The sequence below is a fragment of the Gadus chalcogrammus genome, chromosome 21 (assembly GCF_026213295.1).
Source record: "Gadus chalcogrammus isolate NIFS_2021 chromosome 21, NIFS_Gcha_1.0, whole genome shotgun sequence".
NCBI lineage: Eukaryota > Metazoa > Chordata > Actinopteri > Gadiformes > Gadidae > Gadus > Gadus chalcogrammus.
Genome location: NC_079432.1, coordinates 1,933,196 through 1,943,195, shown reverse-complemented (window position 1 = coordinate 1,943,195; position 10,000 = coordinate 1,933,196). Strand labels below are relative to the sequence as shown.

Sequence of the window (10,000 nt, the reverse complement as noted above, 5' to 3'; positions counted from 1 at the left end):
AAGGCTCTGGTGAAGCAGCCTCTGGAGCCCCCCTCCAAGAGGAGGTCCCTCCTCTCCTCCGCCTCCCCCGGGGAGAGGGGCCCCTACCCGGGGTACCAGGCCACGGGCCTGGGGGGCCCCGACAGACCCGGCCGGGGGGGGGAGGAGGAGGAGGAGGAGGAGGAGGAGGAGAGAGGGGAGAGGGAAGATGGAGAGATGGAGGAGGAGGAGGAGGAGGAGGAGGAGGAGGGGTTCTCTGAGGAGGAGGTGCCAGGCGAGGAGGAAGAGGAGTTGGAGAGAGAGGAGGAAGAGGAGGAGGAGGATTTGGAGAGAGAGGACGAGGCTGTGGATCGACCGAGAGCGGAGGAGGAGGAGGATGGAGATGATGAAGATGAGGATGATGATGACGGAGATGATGAGGAAGCAGATGAGGAGGAAGATGAAAGAGATGAAGAGGATCGCAGTCCTTCTCGAGGTGAGTCTGGAGTTTATATTTAGTTCTACTTGAAGGGCAGATACAGAGGGGTTCTCAGATGTCTCCTCCCCCGTCCCCTTCTTTTCCTCTCCTCTCCTCCTCTCTCTCCCCTCTCCTCCCCTGCCTCCTCCTCTCCCTCCTCCTCTCTCTCTCCTCTCCTCCTCTCTCCTCCTCTCCTCCCCTGCCTCCTCCTCTCCCTCCTCCTCTCCTCCTCTCCTCCCCTCCCCTCCTCTCCTCTCCTCCCCTCCCTCCTCCTCTCTCCTCCTCTCCTCCCTCTCCTCCCCTCTCCTCCCCTCCCCTCTCCTCCCCTCCCCTCCCTCCCCTCTCCCTCCTCCCCCTCCCTCCCCTCCCTCCCCTCCCTCCTCTCCTCCTATTCCTCCTCCTCTCCTCCCCTCTCCTCCCCTCCCTCCCCTCTCCCTCCTCTCCTCCTCTTCCTCCTCCTCCCTCCTGCCCTCCGTCTCCTCCTCCGTCTGACTGATGTCTCTCTGTTTTCCCATCGCAGCGCAGACCTGTTTCAAGCCCGGGACGTCGAAGCTGCTCTTGGGTCTGAAGGACCAGGACCTCCTCGGTCAGAGGAGCCAGGACCTGCTGGGGCCCCCGGCCGTCGGCGGAGAGGACTACGAGGACTACGACCAGCTGGTGGCCAAGTCTCTGCTGAACCTGGGGAAGATCGCGGAGGACGCCGTCTACCACGCCACCACCGAGTCGGAGGGCAACACCAGCTCCTCCAACAGCGGGGGGGAAGAGGAGGAGGAGGACGAGGAGGACGAGGAGGAGGAGGGCAGCGAGGCCGGGGAGAGGAAGAGCGCCCTGGGTGTGGACCTGGACAGCGACGTCGTCCGGGAGACGGTGGACTCCCTGAAGCTCCTGGCTCAGGGCCACGGCGCCCTGCCGCCCGAGGACGGCTACCCAGAAGGCAGTGCGGCTGCGTCGGCGGGCGTGGAGCGCGGCCAGGAGCACAGCAGGAGCCACCGGAGGACGGGCCGGGCAGGGCGAGGAGCGGAGGGCGGCGAGGAGGTGTCCATCAGCAGCCTGGAGTGTCTGAGGACCCAGTGCTTTGACCTGGCCCGCAAGCTGAGCGAGAGCCCCCCCCGAGACCGGCAGCACCACCACCACCACCACCACCACCACCACCCCATGACCCCCAGCCACCACCTGTCCAGGTAGGAGGAGGCGCGGGGGGGCTGGGGCTGAGCTCAGAGGGGTTCGGGTTACCAGGACGACAAGGGGGGCAGAGGAGATGAGCCTGGCAGAGGCAGCCTGACGTTTACTCACCTGCTCTTCCGTCTACTTCTCCTACACCTCTCCTCCTCCCATCCTCTCCTCTCTCCTCCCCTCTCTCCTCCTCCCTCTCCCCTCCTCCCCCTCCCCTCCTCCCCCTCCCCTCCCCTCTCTCCTCCTCCCCCTCCCCTCCTCCATCTCTCCTCCTCCCTCTCCCCTCCTCCCTCTCCCCTCCTCCCCCTCCCCTCCTCCCCTCTCTCCTCCTCCCCTCTCTCCTCCTCCCCTCCCCTCTCCCCTCCTCCCCCTCCCCTCCTCCCCCTCCCCTCCTCCCCCCTCCCCTCCTCCGCCCCCTCCCCTCCCCTCTCTCCTCCTCCCCCTCCCCTCCTCCATCTCTCCTCCTCCCTCTCCCCCTCTCCCCTCCTCCCCTCTCTCCTCCTCCCTCTCCCCTCCTCCCTCTCCCCTCCTCCCTCTCCCCTCTCCCCTCCTCCCCTCTCTCCTCCTCCCTCTCCCCTCCTCCCTCTCCCCTCCTCCCCTCTCTCCTCCTCCCTCTCCCTCCTCTCCCCTCCTCCCCTCTCTCCTCCTCCCCCTCCCCTCCTCCCTCTCCTCTCCCCTCTCCCCTCCTCCCTCTCCTCTCCCCTCTCCCCTCCTCCCTCTCTCCTCCTCCCCTCCCCTTCCTCCTCCTCAGGTATGAGAGCTGCCACCAAGAGGAGTCCAGCCGGGAGAGGAGCTACTCCGACATGGTGGGCCTGATGAGGATGGAGGAGCCGGCGGGGGAGCCGCTGAGCCCGGTGTCCCGCGGGGGGGGGTACCCCGGCAGCGGGTCCCAGGACGGGGACGAGGACACCACCTCCGTGGCCTCGGAGCGCTCGGACGAGGCCTTCGACATGACCAAGGGGAACCTGTCGCTGCTGGAGAAGGCCATCGCCATGGAGTCGGAGCGCGCCAAGGTGATGAGGGACCGCACGCTGCCGGAGCACGGGGGCCGCGGCGGCCGCGACCACCACCACCCTCGCCACGGCAACCACAGCCCCCGGCACGGCCACGGCCTGGAGGAGAGGCGCTCCAAGATGCATCACCACGGCGACGGCTTGAAGAGGAGCTACTACAAAGGTGTGGCCGGATCGTTATGCTTAGCTACATGCTACTGTTGTACTAAGACCCTGCTAGCTTAGCTACATGCTACTGTTCTAGCAAGCCCAGACTAGCTTAGCTACATGCTACTGTTGTACTAAGACCCTGCTAGCTTAGCTACATGCTACTGTTGTAGCAAGCCCAGACTACCTTAGCTACATGCTACTGTTGTACTAAGACCCTGCTAGCTTAGCTACATGCTACTGTTGTAGCAAGCCCAGACTAGCTTAGCTACATGCTACTGTTGTACTAAGACCCTGCTAGCTTAGCTACATGCTACTGTTGTAGCAAGCCCAGACTAGCTTAGCTACATGCTACTGTTGTAGCAAGCTCATTCTAGCTTAGCTACATCCTACTTTTGTACTAAAATCCTGCTAGCTTAGCTACATGCTATTGTTATACTAAGCCCATGCTAGCTTAGTTACATGCTACTGTTACTAAGACCATTCTAGCTTAGCAACATTCTACTGCTGTACTAAGCCCGTACTAATTTAGCTACATGCTTCTGTTGTAGCAAGGTCATGGTAGCTTAGCTACATGCTATTGTTGTCCTAAGCCCATGCTAGCTTAGCTACATGCTACTGTTGTACTAATGTTATAGAGCAGTTCGCTGTTCTGTAACATAGACCCTCTCTGCTAGAACCTCTCTCCTGGCATGACTGTTGTGATATAAACACTATGAGGTTTTCATATCGGCTATATGGCTATATTGTAGTGGGACAACAGGGAGAGACCATGCTGTATGTATGTTCACTATGGTGTGCCTGTAGGAGTCAGTGTTACAACACTACCACTGTAACCCAAGCGTGGTCCATAGAGTGTGTTGAGAGTATCATGTGATCCCCCCCCCCCCCCCTCACACACACACACACACACCCTAGACTCCTCTAGGTCAGAGAAGAAGGAGAGCAAGTGTCCGACCCCGGGCTGCGACGGGACGGGTCACGTGACCGGCCTCTACCCCCACCATCGCAGCCTGTCTGGATGTCCCCACAAAGACCGGGTCCCGCCTGAGAGTAAGGAGCCGCCGCTCGGACTTGGTCCCCCGATCAGCCTGGGTTTACAGGGACCTGGTCCCCCTATCAGCCTGGGTTTACAGGGACCTGGCCCCCCTATCAGCCTGGGTTTACAGGGACCTGGTCCCCCTATCAGCCTGGGTTTACAGGGACCTGGTCCCCCTATCAGCCTGGGTGTACAGGGACCTGGTCCCCCTATCAGCCTGGGTTTACAGGGACCTGGTCCCCCTATCAGCCTGGGTGTACAGGGACCTGGTCCTCCTATCAGCCTGGGTTTACAGGGGGGACCTGGTCCCCCTATCATCCTGGGTTTACAGGGACCTGGCCCACTTATCAGCCTGGGTTTACAGGGACCTGGTCCCCCTATCAGCCTGGGTTTACAGGGACCTGGCCCCCCTATCAGCCTGGGTTTACAGGGACCTGGTCCCCCTATCAGCCTGGGTTTACAGGGACCTGGTCCCCCTATCAGCCTGGGTTTACAGGGACCTGGTCCCCCTATTAGCCTGGGTTTACAGGGACCTAGTCCCCCTATCAGCCTTGGTTTACAGGGACCGGGTCCACCTATCAGCCTGGGTTAACAGGGACCGGGTCCCGCCTGCGAGTAAGAGCCCACCACTCGTCCAATCAGCCTTGGTTTACAGGGACCTTGTGTCCCTGTGCACACATCCATCCGCTCAGAATGAGTTTACAGGGACCTGGTGTCCCCGTGAATAAATCCACTGAGCCTGGGTTCACAATGACCACATGTCCCTGTACACACAACCATCCGCTCAGCATGGGTTTACAGGGACCTAGTGACCAGTGAATACGTCAACCTATTCAGCCTGGATTTCTAAAGACCTGTCCCTGTAAACCCATCAATCCACCAAACATGGAGTCCACACCCACTGTCCCTTCAAACAAGTAAGCAGCTCTCCAGCATCACGTTCACCAGAGGAAATGTTGGAATACTATCCCCTGATGTCTAAAGGGTAGCTATTTTACCAGCAGGGGTGGGGCAGCTTACCCATCACAAAGTCTATTCAAAAGTGGGAGTCCCCCCCAGATGTACCGTGGACAGACTAGTCTGCTCAGCTGGTCCAGTCCACTGGTGGGCTGCCTCACTGGTTGAAGTGGTTCCAGTGTGGGGTTGGGGTTGGCTGGGGTTGTGCTCAGTGTGCATCTTTGTCTCTTGGCTGTGGGCTAGCAGGCCAACCCCGGAATGATGTGTCACTAGCATCCATGTTTCAGTAGCTGAGTCTCAGTGGAATACACTGCTCAGTAAAGAAATACGGTCAGATGCGGACGTTTGATGAATGGACCTGGGTCGGCTTAGCTCAGGAGGTAGAGCAGTTGTCTTGTAACCGATAGGTTGCTAGTTCAATCAGAGTGTTGATGTGTCCCTGAGCAAGACACTTAACCCTAACTGTTCCTGACGAGCTGGCTGTCGCCTTGCATGGTTGACTCTGCCGTCGGTGTGTCAATGTGTGTGTTAACCGATGTAAGTCGCTTTGGATAAAAGGGTCTGCTAAATGCCCTAATTGTAATTGGGACAGGTTGTTGTGTGAGAGATAGTGCTAACCTGTTACTGTTGTAGCAGGCCCATGCTAGCTTTGCTACATGCTACTGTTGTAGCAAGCCCATTCTAGCTTAGCTACATGCTACTGTTGTAGCAAGCTCATTCTAGCTTAGCTACATCCTACTGTTATAATAAGCCCATGCTAGCTTAGTTACATGCTACTGCTGTACTAAGCCCATGCTAGCTTAGCTCCATGCTACTGTTGTACTAAACCCATGCTAGCATAGCTACATGCTATTTGTTTCCTAAACCCATGCTAGCATAGCTACATGCTACTGCTGTAGTAGGAGATTAAGCTAGCTGAGCTACATGCTACTTCTTCTGGACTCTGCTGATCTGCTGGGGCCTCTGCTGGGCTCAGGCCCTGGGCTAGGGGGTCTCCCTGTTAGCATTGTGCTAAGCACGCTGAACTCAATGTTGAAGAACGCATGGACCGGGGCTCAATGCCTCTATACTGAGTCTTCAAACCCCATGTTCTGTGTGTGAGCCTGATCGGTGGACTACTTCAGAATACAATGAGCACGTTGTATTCAGAAATATTCCAAGAGCTAGTATTGAGTTCTGTGCACATCAGTCCGACCTCTGCACACTCCGGATGTGGCAGAACGCACGAGGTTCTGATCTTTGATGCCGCTCATGAATACGGTTGTAACACAGTCCCACGCCGGCGTCAAACGTACATCTGCTCTTCCTCCTCCTCCTCCTCCTCCTCCTCCTCCTCCGTCACCCCATGGTTCCACCCTCATCGACACGGTTCTCCTCCACCTCCATAAGAACCTGCCTCATCCTCTGTGTGGAACACCGGGACGCGGTCATGGTTGTCATGGCTACGCTGCATGGCTGCATGGTCCCCGTCGCGGGGCAGAAGTAACCCTCACGTAACCCTGCTGTCTCTCTCGCCCCCCCCCTGCTGCCTAAGTCCTGGCCATGTATGAGAATGTGCTCAAGTGTCCTACGCCCGGCTGCTCCGGACGCGGTCACGTCAATAGCAACAGGAACTCCCACCGCAGGTGAGTCCCCAGAGAGACAGACAGGCTGAGGGGCACGGAGGGAGAGGGAGACAGACTGGCTGAGAGGCAGTCACAGAGACAGACAGACAGACTTTCAGAGAGACAGACAGGCAGACAGACAGACAGACAGACAGACAGACAGACAGACAGACAGACAGACAGACAGACAGACAGACAGACAGACAGACAGACAGACAGACAGACAGATAGATAGACGGACAGGTAGAGAGGTAGACAGACAGACAGTCAGACAGACAGACTGTGTTAGCATCAGAGGAAACATTAGCTAGCAGGTTGTCATGGAAACAGCGAGACACCGACCCTGTACTGCATGTCAGTCCGTGGGAGAGGAGAGATAGTCTGAGCGACAAACCAATCCTCCAATCATCCAGCAGCAACATGCTGGTCCCGCCTCCAACACCCAGATGATGATAAAACCAGTTTCACCTTTTAAAACCATCATTTAACTTTGCTTTTTAACCATGTGTGTTGTGATCTTTTTTTTTAAACTTTTTTTTGGGGATTTTATTTTATTGCATTGTAATATTTATATTTATTCTGTGTGAATATTTATTTTTTAATGCTGTCATTCTGTGTGAATATTTATTTTTTATTGCTGTCATTGTAAATACATTTGTGTATTTGATTTGAAATTAATGTATGTATATGTGCATTATGCATGTTTATTTTTTCATGTATGAATGTTTGTTGGTTCACCGGTGGAGTGTTGAGTTTGTGTATAAAGATAAGTATTTAATTTTTTCTCCATTTAAATCTATATTCTCTTTTTGATGTTATTCTTTAAATTCATACTCTTGTTTTTCTATGTCTATTGTGTGTGTGTGTGTGTGTGTGTGTGTGTGTGTGTGTGTGTGTGTGTGTGTGTGTGTGTGTGTGTGTGTGTGTGTGTGTGTGTGTGTGTGTGTGTGTGTGTGTGTGAGTGTGTGTGAGTGTGTGTGAGTGAATGAGTGCATGTGTGTGTATTTTAACGGTGCTGTCTTCTGATTGGTCCGCCAGTCTTTCCGGGTGTCCAATCGCTGCTGCTGAGAAGATCGCCAAGGTCCACGAGAAGAGCAGCAACTTGAGTGACAGCAGCTCAAAGTCCAATCAGGCATCAGACCGCGTGCTGAGGTACTGCTCACTAGAGTAAAGTGGAGTTTAGTTGATTGTAGAAGAGTACTGTATGATGTGTTATAGTAGGGTACAGTAGAGTATATTATAGTATGGTGGGAAGAGTACATGGAGTGTAACACCTTGGATTACACAGGTAGGCAGAGTATGGCAGAGTATGGTTGGAAGAGTATAGAAAACTGTCTTAGTATGGTAGAGTATTGTTTCTTAAGTATGTCCTAACAGTATTGTAGAGTATGTCAGAGTATACTAGAGTATAGCAGAGTATAGTCGAGTATAGTAGAGCAAGCAGAGTACCAGAATATGGCAGAATAAAGTAGAGTATGGTATAGTAGAGTGTAGTAGAGTATCAGAGTATAGTATAGTAGAGTAGAGTATAGTAGAGTATAGTGGAGTATAGTAGAGTATAGTGGAGTATATTAGAGTAGAGTATAGTAGAGTATCAGAGTATAGTGGAGTGTAGTAGAGCATAGTAGAGTATCAGAGTATAGTATAGTAGAGTATCAGAGTATAGTAGAGTATCAGAGTATAGTAGAGTAAAGTAGAGTATCAGAGTATAGTGGAGTACAGTGGAGCATAGTAGAGTATCAGAGTATAGTGGAGTATACTAGAGTATAGTAGAGTATCAGATTATAGTAGAGTAGAATATAGTAGAGTATCAGAGTATAGTGGAGCATAGTAAAGTATCAGAGTAGAGTGGAGTATAGTGGAGTATAGTAGAGTATCGTATAGTAGAGTATAGTATAGTAGAGTATAGTATCAGAGTATAGTAGAGTATCAGAGTATAGTATAGTAGAGTAAAGCAGGGTACCAGAGTATAGTGTGTCTGTGGTCCCCAGGCCCATGTGCTTCGTGAAGCAGCTGGAGATCCCGCAGTACGGCTGTAAGAACAACGTGCCGACCAGCACGCCGCGCTCCAACCTGGCCAAGGAGCTGGAGAAGTACTCCAAGACCAGCTACGAGTACGGCTCCTACGACGGCCAGCACCCCGTCTACGGCAAGAGGCAGGGCCTGCCGTCCCGGTCGCACCACGGCCGCGATGCCTCGCCAAAGGCCTATGACGGTAACCGCCTGTACTCTGTACTGTCTAACCCCTACCTGCTCCTTAATGACCAGCCTCTGTACTGTCTAACCCCTACCTGCTCCTTAATGACCTGTCTCTGTACTGTCTAACCCCTACCCGCTCCTGAATGACCTGTCTCTGTACTGTCTAACCCCTACCTGCTTCTTAATGACCTGTCTCTGTACTGTCTAACCCCTACCTGCTCCTTAACGACCTGTCTCTGTACTGTCTAACCCCTACCTGCTCCTTAATGACCTGTCACTGTACTGTCTAACCCCTACCTGCTCCTTAATGACCTGTCTCTGTACTGTCTAACCCCTACCCACTCCTTAATGACCTGTCTCTGTACTGTCTAACCCCTACCTGCTCCTTAACGACCTGTCTCTGTACTGTCTAACCCCTACCCGCTCCTTAATGACCTGTCTCTGTACTGTCTAACCCCTACCCGCTCCTTAACGACCTGTCTCTGTACTGTCTAACCCCTACCTGCTCCTTAATGACCTGTCTCTGTACTGTCTAACCCCTACCCGCTCCTTAACGACCTGTCTCTGTACTGTCTAACCCCTACCTGCTCCTTAATGACCTGTCTCTGTACTGTCTAACCCCTACCCGCTCCTTAACGACCTGTCTCTGTACTGTCTAACCCTTACCTGCTTCTTAAAGCTGCTTTACTTGAGATCTGAGAATGTTGCATTTCCTGCCCATGTGATTTAGAGCCGAGATGGATGCCCTGATTGGTCAGAAATGGGCTCGGAGTAGACCTAATCTAAAGGTTCTCATACAGAGGAGGCAGGACACAGATATTCTCAGGGCCTTTCCCTGAGTCCTCTCTGAGGGATGGGGTGGTGTTCGGATCAATGAAGCCCCAGTGGTCGCTGTTAGATCGCAGCCCAGCCCCTCCAGGGGGGGGGGGGGGTTCAGAGACTGAAGGGCAGGCTAACAGACACACGGGGGGCTAGCGAAGAGAGAGTGTGTGTTTGTGAAGGTGTGCGCCCATATTATCGGGTTTGTGTTTTATTGCATGCGTGTGCGTGCGGGTATGTGTGTGTATGCGTGTGTGTGTGTGTGTGTGTGTGTGTGTGTGAATGAGTGCATGTGTGTGTCTCCGTATGTGTATGTATGTGTGCATGTGTGTTTGTGTGTGTGTTTGTGCGTGTGTGTGTGTATGTGTGTTTGCGTGTGCGTTTGTGAGTGTGTAGATTTGCTTGTGTGTGTTTGTGTGTGTGTTTGTGCGTGTGTGTGTGTGTCTGGTGGTGTGTGTGTTTGTGTGGGGACACTTCTGCCCTTGTATGCTGTGTTTGTGGTGACCGGATGCTCTTGTGGCTCTATAACTCAGAGTCACCTTCTGAGGACCGTCAAGATTGACGTCAGTACTGCAGACACACACGGCCAAGCACACACACCACACACACACTC

The 10,000-nt window shown here is 54.0% G+C and overlaps 1 protein-coding gene across 2 annotated transcripts in view; it reads left to right on the top strand.

Annotated features, from left to right (window-relative positions):
- The window catches only part of LOC130374114 (myelin transcription factor 1-like protein), a 25,063-nt gene that overhangs the window by 3,654 nt on the left and 11,409 nt on the right, over positions 1–10,000 (top strand). For both annotated transcript variants that reach the window (XM_056580703.1, XM_056580702.1), the window contains exons 4-12: positions 1–44; positions 126–465; positions 1,070–1,617; positions 1,710–1,719; positions 2,398–2,785; positions 3,688–3,822; positions 6,300–6,390; positions 7,408–7,521; positions 8,361–8,584. The exon at positions 1–44 is cut by the window's left edge and continues 31 nt beyond it. In XM_056580703.1, coding sequence (XP_056436678.1) covers positions 1–44; positions 126–465; positions 1,070–1,617; positions 1,710–1,719; positions 2,398–2,785; positions 3,688–3,822; positions 6,300–6,390; positions 7,408–7,521; positions 8,361–8,584 — 1,894 coding nt within the window. The remainder of the gene's footprint in view (positions 45–125; positions 466–1,069; positions 1,618–1,709; positions 1,720–2,397; positions 2,786–3,687; positions 3,823–6,299; positions 6,391–7,407; positions 7,522–8,360; positions 8,585–10,000) is intronic.